This window comes from Hydra viridissima, unplaced genomic scaffold, assembly GCF_058129835.1.
Source record: "Hydra viridissima isolate aposymbiotic clone 2 unplaced genomic scaffold, HvirCarnegie_v1 scaffold_7, whole genome shotgun sequence".
NCBI lineage: Eukaryota > Metazoa > Cnidaria > Hydrozoa > Anthoathecata > Hydridae > Hydra > Hydra viridissima.
Genome location: NW_028324306.1, coordinates 2,572,995 through 2,589,774, shown reverse-complemented (window position 1 = coordinate 2,589,774; position 16,780 = coordinate 2,572,995). Strand labels below are relative to the sequence as shown.

At 29.0% G+C, this 16,780-nt stretch overlaps 2 protein-coding genes across 4 annotated transcripts; one reads left to right on the top strand and one right to left on the bottom strand.

Moving 5' to 3' along the window:
* Window positions 1-14: 14 nt before the first annotated feature.
* Window positions 15-10,590, top strand: LOC145184423 (uncharacterized). Of its 2 annotated transcripts, none has more exons than XM_090092188.1 (11): window positions 15-158; window positions 311-398; window positions 4,246-4,389; window positions 4,552-5,718; window positions 5,837-5,938; window positions 6,030-6,119; window positions 7,759-7,890; window positions 8,005-8,078; window positions 9,604-9,723; window positions 9,845-9,889; window positions 10,035-10,590. In XM_090092188.1, the coding sequence occupies exons 2-11, from the start codon at window positions 318-320 to the stop codon at window positions 10,171-10,173; spliced, it is 2,094 nt and encodes a 697-aa protein (XP_089948314.1). In that variant the 5' UTR covers window positions 15-158; window positions 311-317; the 3' UTR covers window positions 10,174-10,590. The 2 variants fall into 2 exon arrangements, 1 of the variants encoding a protein (XP_089948314.1); XR_016453907.1 differs by having other exon boundaries at window positions 25-158; window positions 9,291-9,723.
* Window positions 10,591-10,934: 344 nt separating this feature from the next.
* Window positions 10,935-13,783, bottom strand: LOC145186198 (uncharacterized). Of its 2 annotated transcripts, none has more exons than XM_090092189.1 (7): window positions 13,353-13,783; window positions 13,176-13,277; window positions 12,613-13,050; window positions 12,093-12,262; window positions 11,798-11,862; window positions 11,279-11,385; window positions 10,935-11,182 (listed from the first exon to the last, which is right to left on the bottom strand). In XM_090092189.1, exons 1-7 carry the CDS (start codon window positions 13,588-13,590, stop codon window positions 11,004-11,006), a joined length of 1,299 nt encoding a protein of 432 aa, XP_089948315.1. In that variant the 5' UTR covers window positions 13,591-13,783; the 3' UTR covers window positions 10,935-11,003. The 2 variants fall into 2 exon arrangements, with proteins under 2 accessions (XP_089948315.1, XP_089948316.1); XM_090092190.1 differs by having other exon boundaries at window positions 10,936-11,182; window positions 13,176-13,293; window positions 13,443-13,771.
* Between the last annotated feature and the right edge of the window lie 2,997 nt (window positions 13,784-16,780).

Here is a 16,780-nt window from a genome sequence, read left to right as displayed (position 1 = left end):
TTGTTATTTTATTTTATTTTATTTTATTTTTTTAATTTTATTTTAGTATAAAAAAAAAATTGTTATGACATCATGCGTTTGTTATAATTCAGAGACGTTTTGGCGCCGTAATTGACTATACAAAAGCTCATGGTCTATTCTGTTGTTTTCTAAGAAAGGTTGATACGTTCTTCTATGTGTGTGTTATAAAAAAACCTGAAGATTTATTGTGCTGATTTCTTTTTTTTATTCTGTCTTGTTTTCAGCCTATGTTAGTAGATTGATGATTTGATTAGTCATCCACTATTTATTCATAAACTTACATTTTTAGATTAGCGATGATGGAAAATTTTCATATGCTGAATCAAGATTCAAACTTAACACATGTTTGTTCGTTTGGTCTAATGAAAGGAAAACTGGTGAGAAGTTATTTAGTTGTACATTTAATTGAATAAAATAAAAAATAGTCAAAATTATTTAGAAGAAAAAGTAACTGATAGAGATTAAGAGGAAGATAATGATCGAGATAGTGGTAAATTACTTTTTTTGGCAAAGTTGAAAAATTGTATATATTTATATGAAAAATACTTCTTTTTTAAGTGGTTTCTAACTAATAAATTTCCTTTTACTTAACAGGTATTATTAAAAATCCTCAAATCTACCTGTAAAAGATAAGTTAAAATTATACAAGTATAAAAATATATACTTGTCAAAACAAACCAAAAACTAGTAACAAGTAAGCAATAGCTAAATAATTTATTTACTTGCATAAATAGAGTTATATATTTCCAATATTTAGAAAATTCTTTCTAAAAGAAGTGAGGTTTACCTTTCTTACCTTTAAAAAAGCACTAATTTACTGCAATTTAATGAATTGGTTTTGATGGAGTCAAGTTTAGTTTTGATATCCTGTAATTATGAAGTAAATATTAATTTTATCATGCTGCATATTACCTAGGCTGCAATCAGACTTGAAAATGCAGACCAAAACACTCTCTAAAATAATATTTTGTATAGAAATAATTTTTAAAGTAAATGGATCATACTCAGAGAAATAAGAAAGCACTAACGCTTAGCAGCCTGCATGAACGAAAACAGCTTAGTTTTATTTCTTAGATTTAATATTATTTTTGAAAATAGTGCTGACCTAATTAAAACTGTCAGCTTAAAGATGATATTAAAATGTTATATAGAGCACAAATGAATAATAAAGATTTTTGGATAAGTCTCGCTGCTACTAGGAATTATTTAAGAAATCATGTTCTTAGTTGAAATACATTTAGTGCAGCAGATTGGCATTAAAAATAACTAAAATTGTGCAAAAGTGGATAAAAGCATGAAATTTTCACCAAAAACTCAGAAAATTATGCTGATCATTTTAAGATATGGTGGCAAAGCATAGCATGACCAGAACTGTCTTGAATTTAATAAAGATTTATAAAAACCTTATTAAATTTTAATCCGTTTAACTAATCTTGGCCAAAATTTAAGGGGTAGTAGATCATTCGAAGTATATATTGATCACATATGCGCCAATGAGTGGAAAAGGGTTTTGAGCACAGCCCTCTTGCCCAAGAAACCCCTCCCCCTCCCCCTCCCCTCCCCCCCCCCCCTCTTTTAAATTTTTAAATTTTTTTATTAAATATTTCTAAAAAACTTGTTACTCAATAAAAAAGTTTAAAGCAGCTAAGAAGCCAAAACAACTTTTATTAAGCATATTAGTTAATATTAATCTATACATTGTTACATTTCAATCCATGGTACACTCTCCTTGACAACTGCAAAGAGCAGTACATTTTAAGCTGTTACGAACATATTTACAGTGGCGTGTTGTACAACCTGTCTTACATCCACACTGAATTAACTCAGGACAGCATTTATCAGCTTCAGGAGGCGTCATCCATACTGGATGCGTATAATCTGCGCAGCCCTTGGCAAATACACTGCATCATTATCACAGTCATATTGACAGGCTTTAAGAAGTGCTGGACCAATGTCACAATTAAAAATAAGTAAAACATCTCAACCTTCCTGTTGTGCATGCATGTTAGGAAAATGGGCTTGTAGTTTTTCTTTCAAACGTGTGCTATACATACGCTAAGTTGGTGTATGTAGCCTATTTTCATTTAGTTGGGACAAGCAATCAGCATATAGTCTAGCTAGATCAGCTAGTCTGAAATGGGTGTGATACCATTCTCTGACCTTGTTTCTTCAATTTAAATGATCAACTGAGCAAAAACAATACCATGTTCACAGTCAACTTCATCTTCTACTTGCTGCGTTTTAGCACGCATGCATCTATCAAAAGCATGTTTTTTTTTTTAACAGGTCATTGAGACACTTAGTGTGATACTTAGCCTCTTGAGCAATTAAATTTGTGTCGGCCAACTTGGTCAACAATGAAGAATCACCCAAGGTAATAGCACACTCGCGGACTTTAATATCCAGATCTGTGGTACAGACACTATGCAATTAGTCTTTTGACTCACTGGTATCACAAATAAAAAAAACCAGTTGTGTGTAAACCAAATTTGATTTTCTTATATCACTTGACATTGATTGCCTGAATGAATTGTGCTCAACATTAAGTGCCTGGGCTTCATTTAATAAGGATTCACCCTCTGCAGCTAGGGATGCGCAACAAAGATGTTTAGCTGCTCAATTGAGTTCAGTGGAATAGTAAAACATTCTGCAGGGTTTATGCCTCTTAGCTTTGTTCGCAATCAAAGTACTTTCAAAGCCACTGCCATCATCTAATCGCTGAATATAAAATCCAGGCGGTAGCAAATCTGCTAGCACAAATTGTGGTAAGATTTCGGCAAGTAATTTGTATTTTGTCAAACAATCCGAATGCTTAGAATTAGCAGGGCATATCAACTTGTTTGCAGAGGTACTTTGGCAGAAAATACACCTTGCCCAGTCAATCAGATTAGGTCTGTCGAAAACCTCATTCTTCGTAGAAATAGGATGTGCAACAATATATCACTTGGCCTTAATATATATGTATAGAGGCCTAGGAATAATATATATACATACATATATATAAAATGTGTTGATATATGTGTGTGTGTGTATATCAACACATTATAAAAAATAACTATAAACTTACTTTTAATTGAAAAATATTGTTTATCTATTTTTTAAAACTTTTATATTTTATTTGTGATGTGATTTGTTTTTTAATCGTTTTTTTTTAATCATTTTTTTAAAAGTGCAATATGATTGGATAAACTTAGACTATGCGGTAATTATACGGTACTTTATTAAAAATTTTGTTACTAAAAGTATTCCGTGAAAAGTGACGTAATTATTCTTTATCTTTCTCCAGCTCATTTACCATACCTTTTTGGTAAAACTGGACATGTCACCATATCTTAAATGTATTGGATACTTATTTTCTACATCTAAAAAAAGTTTCATGATTTTATCCACTCTTGCACAATTGTTATGCTAATCTGCTGCACTAATTATGCACCTTAATTGTTCTTACTTTTAAGAAAAATAGAGTTTGTTGTTTAATAGATTTATAAGTAGGTGATAATTAACTGTTAGTGGATCTACATTAGTATCAGCTTGAATATTTGTCTTTCTTATTTCTCTCTCTCTTTTTGTAAAGATTTTCTCTCTCTTGTGTGTGTGTGTCTGTTCTTTTTCAAATGGAGAAACTGTTCTATGATTATCATACAGTTATCATACAATTCCGTAAATTTGTACTTGTAAAGAGGATTTTATGGAAATTAAAGGTTAATATAAAATACTTCATTTTATATTGATATGTTATTCCTTTGCTTAACATTGTATAAATTTTAAAATATAATATTTATATACCTGAAGTTTTAAAAATTTTTTTTAATATGATCTCCTTAAGCTGTTAATTTGTTTTCCATAAAGAAAGCTACTTGATTAAAACATAAAAAAAACAGTTTAAGTGACCATTTTAGAAAAAGTTTACCTACTTCTTGGTTGCAAAATTTTATCCTGATATGTAAAGTTAGATTGATGCCTATATATATTTTAATGATTCCATGTCTAAAATCTATTTATGGGGTTAGTTATGTAGCATCTTTCTATATTCATAATAGAAAAAAGCTAGTTTGCTTAACTAGTGTTATTGAAGAGCTTAAACTACCTGCATTTCTCTTTTTACAAGCAATTATTTACCATCTATAAATGAAAGAAATATGGTTTGTAGCTTCTTGAAACAATGATTTTTGAAAATTAAAAAAATGCTTAGGCAATCTTACTTAAATATTTAAAATTTTTTAGCTCCAAATTACTTCCAATCAAAGAAATGAATTAACTAATTGGAGGTTGGAAGCAGTGAATATTGAAAAAAAAATTGCATTGACAAAGAAAGAGCAAATGGTAAAACTTCTTGAAAAAGTTGCTGCAATTGAACAACAAAGCCAGGTTTGTTTTCTCTATGATATTTTGGTCTTTTTTTTCTCTGTATTTTGCAATTTATTTCAGTTGAATTTTATTATTTATTAAGTTAAAGAATATATGTAAAGATAGTGTTATTGTACATTTGTTTTAGTTGATCTGTGATATTAAGTCTTTTCATTTATTTAGAAAACTCATACAGAGATGCAAAACAACAAATATGATATGAATCACAATTCTTTAGTTGAAGAATCCTTTCAGACTTCAAGGGATATTTTACCTTTGTCTCTTGAAAGTGTAGACTTCAAACTACTTGCTCCAAAAACAATAAAACTTTCTAGCTCTGAAAATGCTGTTCACCAAGGTTCAAATTCTGGAAGGGAATCTTTAGATATTATACATACTACAATCAATAAAAAAAAAATAATAATAACTTCATCTACAGAGTCACAAAATGATGCGATTTCAGACATAAGCTTAGTTCCTGAAGTAGTGGAGCAAATGAAAAGCTTACAAATGTTGTTAGAAAAACAAAAGGAGCTGGATGTTTGGCATGAAAACATGCAGAGACAACTTCAGCTTGAGCAAATTCGTCTGAAAGAGAAGTATAATGAAATGCGGTTGACCAACATAAAGGAGCAACACAAACTTGTAGAAAACAGCAGAGAGTATTTAGCAAATGCTAGTTTGTGCTACAGTGCTAGTTTGCAAACCACAAGTTCTCCTCATTGCTATCAAAATATTTCAATGTTAGCTAATAGCTCAAAAAAATTAAAAATCTCTGAATCTGTCCTTGAGCAAAGTGAACTGTTAATTGAAAATCAATCAATAAATAAAGCTGGTTATAACAATAAATTTTTTGAACCAGTAAACTCTCCATCTAGTTTAAAAGTAAAAAGGCTGTTGCCAACACCTCCTCCTTTTGATGGGAAAAATATATATTTAGAAGATAATTCTTTGTTAAATTCAATTTCAAATAATATTAATGGAATGGAATCATCTAATGATTTTGTTGTACAAACGCTCAACCCTGATCATGATTCCACAGATAATCATAAATCAGACAATAGTGATACAAATCCTCTTAACCCAGATATAAAAATTTCTTCTACTACTTCAACTCTATTTCAGTCTTCAAATGACAATATGAGTAGAAGAAAAAGTCGCCCTATTCGGTTTTTTCAAACACCTGAAAAGCATCTAGTTGAGAAAGAGAAAAGTAATGACAAAAGTTGTTTTGGATCAACGTCAACTCCTCAAGAAAGTTGGGCATCTACTGTTAAGCATGCTAACCAAAATTTATCTCCTGTAAGAAAAGACTTTACACCACAACCTTTCCAAGATTCTGTGCAATTTGTAGGGTTTTATTGCTTTAGGTTGATTTTTTTCTAATAATTTATATAAAAATAATAGTTGTATTTATATTAGTAACAGAAAATTCAACTTTATGTTTTTTTCATACAATTGTTTTCAGGCTTCTAAACGTTTTGATAAAGTTGTTGCTGTGTCAAAAGGTTTTCTGACACGTCGATTAATGAAGACATCTAAAGTTACTGAAATAGTAAAGACTATTAAGGTATGGTTTTATATTTGTCAAAAAGCAAAATTTATTGGTTCGTATTTAGTAGTGAAAATTTCAATCTTTAATACAGTAAATTTAATGTTAGGATACTGCTGCATTTCTAGAAGGTATGAATAAAGAAAACAAACCAGTTAACCATGCTGACAAGCAAATGATTAATCGTCTTCATGATGAGGTATTTTGATTGTTAATATTATAAATTTATTACTATTTTTATTTTTGCTATTGATTCTAGTGCTTGTTACTTAAATATTCAGCAGAGTTGTTCAAGGAGAAAACTAGCTTGTTTTGCTAATAATTTATGACATAATAAATAACATATAAACATAATTTATGCTAAAAATTTATTTTTTATTGTATTTTTGAAGTATCAAAGTTAGTAGTTAATAATATATTAGTTGAAATAAGCCTAATAAATACCAATCATGTGTTGCATTTTTGGATGCTATAGTGGTGCATAGAAAAGAAAGACCACCAGAAGCAAAAAATGAAGATTTGTTAGAGTTGCTTTATGAAAGTCCATGTCAAACAACAATAAAATTAACTCAAAAGCTTTCAGTTCTTTAATCAACCATTTCTAGGTTTTTGCATGAATAAGGAAAAATCAAGATAAGTGGAAAATTGGTTTGAGCAAAAATATGAGTTGAGTAAAAGAAATGTGATTCAACAATTGAACAGTTTCATTTCTTGTTAAGCAAAGTTTAAGAAAAAAAGTTTTTTTAAAAAATAGTTAAGATGAGAAATAGATCTAATTTAAGAACCCTAGTAATAAAAAACAGTGGTTAAGTTGTGGTCAAACAATATTGCAACTCCAAAAACTACAACTATAACAAAGTGATGTTTTATTCTGCTTATTCACCAGACTTAGCACCATCATATAACCATTTAATTCATTCACTTGAGTATTCTCTTAGTAAGCAATTGTGTACAAGCCAGCAAGATGTTGAAAATCTCCTTGTATCTTTTCTTGAGCCTAAACCAATATCAATTTACAGGGATGGTATTCAAGACTTACCTACAAGATGGCAAAAGGTCATTGTTTATAATAGAAATTATTTTCATTATGACTAATATATATGAACTTATTTTTTGAAATAAAATTAAAACTAAAAAACTATAAAATTTTTAAATATTCTCAATAATTATATCCTATTAAGTGAGGTAATGTTTTGAATTTCTCAAAATATTAAGTCCTCTTGATTTGGCTACTAAGAAGTCCAGTTTTTATACAAGTTAAGACTTAATATAAGTGAAGTTTGGGCAACATGTTGAAAAGCATTAGTTTAGCTTTGTTTTGTTAAACTGTACACAAAAAAAGGTCTAACTTTGCATTGTTCAGAACAAATTAAAGGTCTGTTAGCCAATTAATTAAATTAGATATTTTACTCTTGCATAAGTTATTGTTGTTGCTAGTAGAAAAATTTGTCTATTAATATTTGGCATTTAAATCATGTGTACCATAACAAGGTTATTTTCTTTAAAATAATAATTCTTATCAGTTCTATAAGTGTAATAATTCAGATAATGGGTATTATTTTGTTCATAAATTCCATATCTTTTACTTAATCCCCTGTGTTTCTTATTGTTACTGAAATTAATTCTCATGAAGTCTTCCTTGTAAGTTAAAAGATAATGAGAGAACAAAGCAAGTTTACAATCTGTTATGGTTTATAATAAAAGGGTCTATTTGACAATTTTTTTTTTAGTGATAGTTTGAAATTTTCAAGATGACAGTTCTTTAATGATAAGTAACTTATCATTGAATTTAACTCTTTGTTTTCTTATATTGCTTATAATTATATCTGTTTTCTTAGTTGTCCATTAAACGTCAAAAATTGCACGACATATTTTTTAACATGGATCCAACAGAACAAATGAAGTTACTCAGTATTTCTCGAATGCAAGCGAGAGAAAAAATGTTCTCACAATCTAAATCATATACTAAGGTAGTTAAGTCATAATTAATTGGTTGCATGGTTGTTGGTTTGCATTATAATGTTATGAATACAAAGCAACTCTGTATTATCGCATTTACAAATTAATGTTATTGTATAATTTAGAGAGAAGCCTGGACCACGAATGTGAGTAAAAAGTTATCCACTGCATCACAGAGAACGTTGCAAAGGAAACTTCAGTATCTTTTTGGATTTAATTTGTTTGTAATATAAGGGAAAACCGGAGCTAGTTGGCTACAGTTTTAGTGTTTGAGTTCTGTGCATTGGGGTGAACTTTTTGTTCATTGAACTTTTGAGTTCTGTGCATCTGGGTGAACTTTTTTGAGGATATCAAAGAATATGAATTTGGCAAGCATGTTCAAGTGTTAAACATTTAAAAAAATAACAATTGATGGGCCAAAAAGAGCCTCCAAAAAAGAAAAAAAATATGTGCCAACTTACCCCGGCCCAGGGTAAGTTGCTTATACTCTCAGGGTAAGTTGGCACACCATGTAAAAAGAGACGAGTTTAGCAACATTAAGTATCTATTTCAAGCGCATCTTTTTAATGAAAACTCTTGATAATTTTTATCCAACAATATTTTTTGCCATTAACTTTTATTGCCCTTAAGTCGATTGAATAGACTTTTCATCTATAAAAATAGCATCAACAGCATTTTTTGTAACATTTTTAGAATTTACAGGCCTGTCTACTTTTCTTTTATAATTTCTCATGTCTGTAGATCTGTAGTTTTATATAACTCAAGTGAATTTACGACTAATGCAAAAAGTTGTAAGTCGGCACATGTTACCAACTAGCCCCGCGATCATTGTGCCAACTAACCCCAAAAGCTTTTTGCTCACAAAATGGTTCAAAAATCCCAAAAAACATGAAATATTGAGAAACACAAAATGTGACTGGTTAGAGTGAACCATACAACACCTACATCTATTTGAGTTTACTTGTAGCAAATGCTATTGCTTTTTAAAGTTGAAAAAGTAATCTAGTAACAAAAGTTACAAAATTAGTAAAAAAAAAACATAAAAATTGCTATAACTTCTATGCGCATGCGCTTATAGCCCTGATACTACACTCAAAGATGAATTAGTTAAGTGGGAAGGTTCCATGTGAATTTTGGAAATTTCTGGTGGAAAATTCCAAAGTTGTACGCAGGGTGTCAACTTACCCCTGTATATATATATATATATATATATATATATATATATATATATATATAGTGTGCCCCTATATATATATATATATACACATATATACATATATATAGTGTACTTAAATAGATAAATGCATTTCTGTTTATAATTTATTAAAAGTTAATTAGGTATTTTAATCAAAGCGAAATTTGATTTTTTTTTAAAAAAAAACTTCTATTATGTCTTTTACAAAGATGAAAGTTTAGAATGTAAATAAAAGTACGCAAATATTAACTGTGAACCACATCAACAGGTAATTTATTAATGGTCTCTACACAAATTGGTGTTAAAACATTGGCAGGATTTCATGAATCGACAGTCAAATGAAGGCGAAAGTAAAATAAGTAATTGTCTGGTGTGGTAAGTGTCTGTGCATTAAATTAAGGTTTTCTATGACTTTGTATTAGCGCATGATAATACACAGTCATAGAAAACCTTAATTTTGATTTAAATTTTTATTTAAGTTTACTTTATTTAATTTTGGCATCCGATTTTTTTTAACAATTTATTAACGATACGATAAAAAGAATGATACGACACCTGTGAAATTACTTGGACCTCACAATACAAACGTTAACGCAAACCAAAGTTCAAAATCGCAATTTCATGAAAGCAAAGTCTTAAATACAGATAGGTGAGTTTTCTTTGTACTCTATTATCTTAATTTAACATGATTTTTTAGTATTTATAATTTTCATTTCACTTTAGTTGGTATAGAAGAACGCTAGTTTTATTTTGTTTATTTTATTTTCTAGAAGCTTTAAACCTATTCAAAGTCGTTGTTCGCCAGTACTCGTCAGGTTTGTAGATTTTTTTTTTTTTTTTTTTTTTTTCTCTCTTCATAATTTTCATACCCATTCCCCACCCCACCACCCCCTTCCCTACAACAAGGGATCAAGTAAAAATTTAAACACATTAAGCTTATTGTTCTAACTTTTTCTATAGGCCGAAAACATCCGATTCCACAAGTAAAGAGTTGAAGAAAAAAGTGAATACCAAATTAAATATCATATCTGTTTCAAAAACCTATTCAAAAAAGAGGGATAATACTCAGTTTGAAAAAGGATACCCAACAGCCGTGTAGTGTTTTAAAAAATCCCTCAAGTTTATGTTAAACCTGACCGATAGTTTAGGCCGAAAAAGAAAAGAAAAAAAAAACAATTTTTTTTTTGTGAAATAATGCGTAGCAACTGGTTGCTCTCAATGAATTCTAAATTATTAGTTCTATAATAAAGTATTTGATAAAAACTTATTGCGTTCTCTGGAAATTGCAATTTTATATTTATTTCGATTGTTGAAATTTTATTATCTATTTTATTTATTCAAAGTTTATATTAACTTAACTCTCAAGATCTTGTAACGCGTTACTATGATACCGATGCACATAGTTTTAATTTGTGAAATAAAAAGACCGAATTTTTTACTTTTTCTTGTCTTTAAAAAGATATACACTTACATATATTGCTTATTTAGTGCTCTTTTTTAATAGATATACTTGTGTTATTTACTCATTTTTTATTTTTTTCGGTTTCTGAGTGAATGCCACCCCAGCAAGCACAATGACGTCGGTACAACGTCGTTTTGACGTCGCGAGGTTGGTCGTTTTGACGTCGCTGTAAAGTCGTAAAGTGTAACAATTTTACGACGTCGTATCCAGGGTGAAAAATAGACGTCGATGCGACGTCGCAAAAAGGATCTACAGGATATCGGTTATTGGTCGGAAAAACGACTAAATATGCCTCTTGTTTTTACATACAATTTTTATATTTTCTATTAAAAAATGTATTATTTATTTAAACAACTTCTTTAAAGAATTGAACATGTTGTAAGATGTGTAACATGTTCAAAAACTTAACTATTTTAAAGCGCCAAAATATTACCAATTACAGTTACTTTTACCAATTACACTTTTATTTACATAAAAGAATGGCCACAATAAAGTCTCAAATAAAAATATAATGCAGCTGCTTGGATTTCTTTTTCAAAATTCAAAACTATACATCTTTTTTTTTTTTCTGGAGCGTATTTTAACACGTTTTTCACTGAATCCAAAACTTCGATTTCAGTTGTCGCGTGATTTGACAACACACTCGCTAAACAAAATGAAATATGTTAAAACACTTTAAAGTTATTTTTACTCATTTTATAGAATACCAATCTTAAATATAAATATATCAATATAAACTCACCGACAACCACACTACATATCTTTGTCTCTTTAAATGATAACTTTTTTTGCTCGTGTCTATTTGTTCCAAGCATATTAAAACATGACATTACAGAGTAGGACATTAACCTAAATTAAAAGAAATTATCAGAACTGTAAATAAAAAATTCGTATAAAATAAGAAACTTAAATAAAATAATTTTTTTTGCGTAATTGAGTAAATTGTTACTTAATTTGTTAAAATCTTAAAAAAAATTATTTAAAACAGGTTTAACAAACAACTAATTTTTAACTTTTTAAGGCCTCGAATTTGACCTGCTAAATTCCAATTTTTATAGGCAACTTTTTGAATTCAAATTTGAACTTTTGGCTATCAAGTTCGAATTTTTATAGTCAACCTTGCAACCTGTTCAAATGTAATTTGAAAAACATTTAATTTGATTTTTAATCCATATTATTGTCTATCAGTTAGTTAATCCATTAATATAGAATACGACGCCATATAGGCCTGGAAAACATATTAATGTATACTGTTGTGTACCTTTTCATGACATTTCTCACATTTTCCCGTACTGTCTTGCCACCGACCATTTTTAACTGACCAACCTAAAATATATATATTTGCTTATACATATTTGAATAACATTTAAACATAAACTAACATTAATAACTTCGAAGCTAGAGGAGTTCTAATTGTTAACTTTATACATAATTTAATATCAAACGGACATGTTGGTAGCACTTTTTACAAAGACTACATTAAAGATTTCACACAAAAAAAATTTTATTGTAGTAAATAGGGTATTTATGAAAAAGAATTCTCAAAAACAATTCACCATAAATGAAAAAAAGTCTTTTTTTGATAAAGACTCCTCTAGTTCTTTGAATTTATCCATGTTATCAATTTTTTCCACATCTTTTGTACAATCATTATTTATTTGGTGAACTTGATTCTCCAATAGGTCATCGATACAAGTTAAAAGAGATATTGTCTTTTTTTGAAATCCTAAAATTACATATAAAAAAATCCAAATATTAAATTTTGTTTCACTTATTAACAGTATATAAATTACATAATATTTACATTTAAGAAAATGTCAGTTTAAAACAAAAAGTAATAGTATAGGGCAAAAGTTTATTTTCAAAATTGAATCTATGAGACAATTTTCGTCATAAAAAAATTGTGTATTCTTTCATATACCATTTTTTTAAATTAAGTAAACTTAATAAAAGTACTTAGGTAGTTATATTGGCAAAACTGACATTAAACAGTTAACCAAATCTCTCTGTGTTTTCTAGATGAATTCGATAGATAATTTTAATCAACAAAACTTAAAAAAAACTTTTTTAACTTACGTGCTTCATCCATTGGGAAATTACTATTCATACATTGAACCAGTTTCTTTGCTTTAGATTTTGACTTTGAAAACACTGATTGGGAATGATTATTCTGTGATTTTGAGTATGATCTAGAACTATGCACAGGTGAAGGGGAGCGAGATTTTGATCTTGGCTTGCGAATAGGCGAAAGTGAACATGAACTTGATCCAGACATTAGGACTGGTGAAAGTGAGAGCGAACATGGCCTGCTTTTGGAGACAGGTGATCGAGAACATAATCTTAACTTATGGCTAGGTGATAGTGACGCAGAACTTATCGGTGATAAATAATCAGAAGAACTACTTTTACAAGATGTTGATTGTGAATACGATTCTTGTTTTAAAATAGATTTACTTGACAAAGAAATTATTGGTGACATAATATTTTCAGTAGGTTTTTTAGGCAATTCCACTACTATAATAATATCAATAAATTTGTTAACAAAGAAAAAACAATATTTTTAATACTGCAATTAACATTAGGTAGCAAAAAACATTTAAATAAAAATCCAAAATCCTAAATCAAAATGTTTGTCTTACTGTTAAAATCAATATCCCTTTTTTCATTCACTGCACTCTCTCTTTCGCTTGATGAGGACATAAAATTGTTTCCAGACACATATTCACACAAATCTTTTTCACCTAAAAGTTTTAATAAGTAGAAGAAAAATTATTAACAAAAGAGTTAGAACAAATCCGGAAAAACAAAATGATTACCTCGTAATTTTATTTTTAAAATTTCAAATTTCTTCCAAATGACTTCATTGGGAATTGCCTTTGTATATTTTTCATCTTTTCGAGAAGGAGGCCAATACAACCATTTCTCATCTGAGGAAATCCAATGAAATGGAACAACTGTTTCTGTCTCCCTAATTTTTCCAATTTTGTCTTTGCTTGAAGTTACAACTAATGCCCATAAATCTTTCATTGACATCTTTGAATTTTTTATACTCATTTATAATAATATTATAATATTATATTATAATAGTTTTTGTTTAAAAAACTGTTTAAACGATTAATTGTTAAAAATATATATTAATTTCTTCTAATAACAATTAATTGTTTTTAGAAAAATTTTGGCTATAGAACAATTTTAGCTATAGAACATGTTAACAGTAACATATTTTACTATAAATAATTTAACAAGTAATAATTTTTATTAACATACTTTATTATGAATATTTAAATAAATGAAACAATTTTTTTTGTTTATATTTATAAATATTTAAATAACAATATTAAAATCTTACAACAATACAGACAATCACCAAATAGGTAAACTTTTAAAAATTCAATCTTTTTGATGTTTAACATTGTAAAATATATATTAAGTATATTGTTATTTGATCTAATACTTCACAAAGGTACAAAAAACTTTTCAACGTTTATTATTTAGTTAAAGAGTGGGTTGTAAACAAATTTTATATGTCATGACACAAACATGATAAGACAAACCCTTCTTTATAAGCTAGACATACTGCTTTTCTTTGAAAATGTTTTTTACTTAGACAAACATGTTTCAAGTGAGTTTTTATATCTCTAACAAAAACAATGTTAAAGATTTTAGAGTCACATGGATCTGTAAATACGCTTTTGTAAACACAATTTTTTAAAACAACACAGTTAAATTGATTGTTGTCTAATTTTCCAATAATCTGGGCAAATTCGCCTGTGTATAGGAGAAACCAAGAGTCTTTAAATTTTGGAGAAAAAATAACTCTATGTGATTTAGCATACTGATTACAACTTATTTCAAGATTTTCAAGCTCTGAAAATCTTTTTAAAACTTGAGATAATGGACTTTGAGGTTTGCGAATGAACTTTTTAATTACTTGCAAATAGTTTTCAAATTGGAAAGAAGAGATTTCATCTAAGGAACAGTTAAAAAAGCTAACATCTTCATGTAAATGAGTTAAGCTGTGTACATTATACACAGAAAAAGTAGGACCATAAAATTCTTCTGATTTAACTACAAAGTAATTCAATAAATCTTTTGCATATTGAAGATGATTATTTCGGACAATCGCATTAGAATCTAGAAAAATTCTCATTGCTAGAGTTAAAGAAAGAAAATGCTGATAACGTTCAGGAGTAAAAGCATCTTTTAAAACTAAAAAGCCAGTATATAACAAAAATTGCCTAAACTCAGTGGCTTTCCACCTCTTTACTTCATGTAAACTTCTTGATTGACGAGCAAACTCAGATGGAAATTTACCACTAAACTTTAACAAATTTTCTGAAATATTCAACAATTGAGCAGAACCCAATCTATATGGGAAAGGTCCTTTGGTTAAAAAAGTAAGAATTCGCTTAACAACACCAAGACATACTAAATGCATATAATCCAAGACAAAACCATCAACACAATTAACATTAAAATCTATTAATATGCTACGGCTTATTTGATGTGTATTGGCATAGAAATACTGTTTGAATAACTTGTTAGTACGAGGCACACAATTTGTAGTATTTAAAATCATTCTAAACGACTTGTACTTACCTTTAATTTCACATCTTTCACAACTAAAATAACCTGTATGACCTTTAACACATTTTAGATATTGCCTAGCAGGAGCATCACAAATAAATGCACGGATTTCAACCAACAAATTAACTCCATCTTTATCATAACCACATGCTTTTAAATTCGCAAACTCAATTAAAAAATCATATAAAAAATCATTTAAATTGGTTGGTTTTTGGCTACCATAGAAAATTGCAACAATAAATGGTGTAAACTTACTAAACTGGCAAAGTATAGGCCAAAATTGAGAGTTTGAAGATTTATGCAATGGCACACCATCAATGTTTACAAGTAAAGATATGATGTTGTTCTCAACTGGTAATAAAGGATTCTCTCTGAAAGTTTGACTAATACCATTACTTAACCCTAAATAGATATACTCCCCACCACATTTTTTTTCTGTCAAAACACAGCGCTGAGTCTTTAACAAAGTACAAGAAGATTTAGGCAAAGCTGCATGTCCATTGCATCTTAAAAGAGAGAGCAGCTCAGTACTTGCTGTGTGAGTAATTCTATTTTTAATCAACCATTTTTTTTAATTTAAAATAAAATATGTTTCATTAGGGTCAACCGCACTATTTCTCTCATCTATTTTTATTTCATTTTCGTCGCTTCTTGAAGAAGAACCAAATTCACTGAAAGAATCGATCTGACTAGAAGAATCAAGTTCGCTAGAAGAGTAGTATTGATTGGAAGAATCAAGTTCATTGGATAAATCAAAGCGAACAGAAGAATCAAGCTGGCTCAAAGACTCTAGTTGATTTAAATGATTACTACAATTCAAAGAACCAAGCTGAGTGGATGAATCTTCTATGTGGCATGGTTTTTGTTTGCTCGTATCATTTTTTTCCACTTCAAACGTTTTTTCAAAAAAATCTTCATCTTTGTCACTCTCGTATAGAAATTGTCTTAACAAATTATCCTTTCTTCTCCATTTTTTCATATACTCTTTTCTACTCATTTTCTTAATTTCTTTTTAAAATTAGCTTCTATTAAAGTTTCGGACCTGACGCAACAGTTAAACAAAAAAAAAAAAAAAAATCTGATAAGTTTTTTTTTTTATTAGACGACGTTAAACTGACGTCGCTACGACGTCTGAACAAGGGTCTTTAAAAGACGTCGTGGATACGACGTCCTAGCGACGTCCTTACAAAGTCGTCCGACGTTATAACTTGAAAATAACCTATTTACAACGTCGTTACGACGTCGTGTGTTTGCTGGGACCTCGTAATGGTTTCTTGAGAATCTACTTGCATTAAATTTACTTAATTCTCCATCAATCGTTTTCTTTTCGTGGGTAAGTTCTCGAGAAAGTATTTATTCATTATAACAATTGCTAGAAACCTTAGTTTTCCTTCCCAATTATTAGCAATTGGCCCACTTTTAATAGTAAAAAATATTGTAGCTGTTTGGTGTCATTTAGAACCTATTAATGACGAAGGAGCAATTGTCGTTTTTTTATTTTCTTCTCTAGCTTTACTAAGTTGTTTTATCGGTAAAACAACGCTCTCACTTTTTGTTAAATATAGTCAGTATTATTTTATTGCATATCTTTAGAGTTCGCTTAATTGCTCACCAGGCTGATTTGTTCGATCTATATACTCTAATGTCAGAAGTTTTC

Bases quoted from the DNA above. Each gene is read 5' to 3' on its own strand.
- LOC145184423 (XM_090092188.1), top strand. From the start codon at position 318: ATGATGGAAAATTTTCATATGCTGAATCAAGATTCAAACTTAACACAT. The intron at 4,390-4,551 runs GTTTGTTTTCTC...TCATTTATTTAG, and splicing joins CAATTGAACAACAAAGCCAG to AAAACTCATACAGAGATGCA. The intron at 8,079-9,603 runs GTATCTTTTTGG...AATTTATTAACG, and splicing joins ACGTTGCAAAGGAAACTTCA to ATACGATAAAAAGAATGATA.
- LOC145186198 (XM_090092189.1), bottom strand. From the start codon at position 13,590: ATGAGTATAAAAAATTCAAAGATGTCAATGAAAGATTTATGGGCATTA. The intron at 13,278-13,352 runs GTAATCATTTTG...TAAAACTTTTAG, and splicing joins TTTAAAAATAAAATTACGAG to GTGAAAAAGATTTGTGTGAA. The intron at 11,863-12,092 runs GTGAATTGTTTT...TATATATTTTAG, and splicing joins AAGACTTTTTTTCATTTATG to GTTGGTCAGTTAAAAATGGT.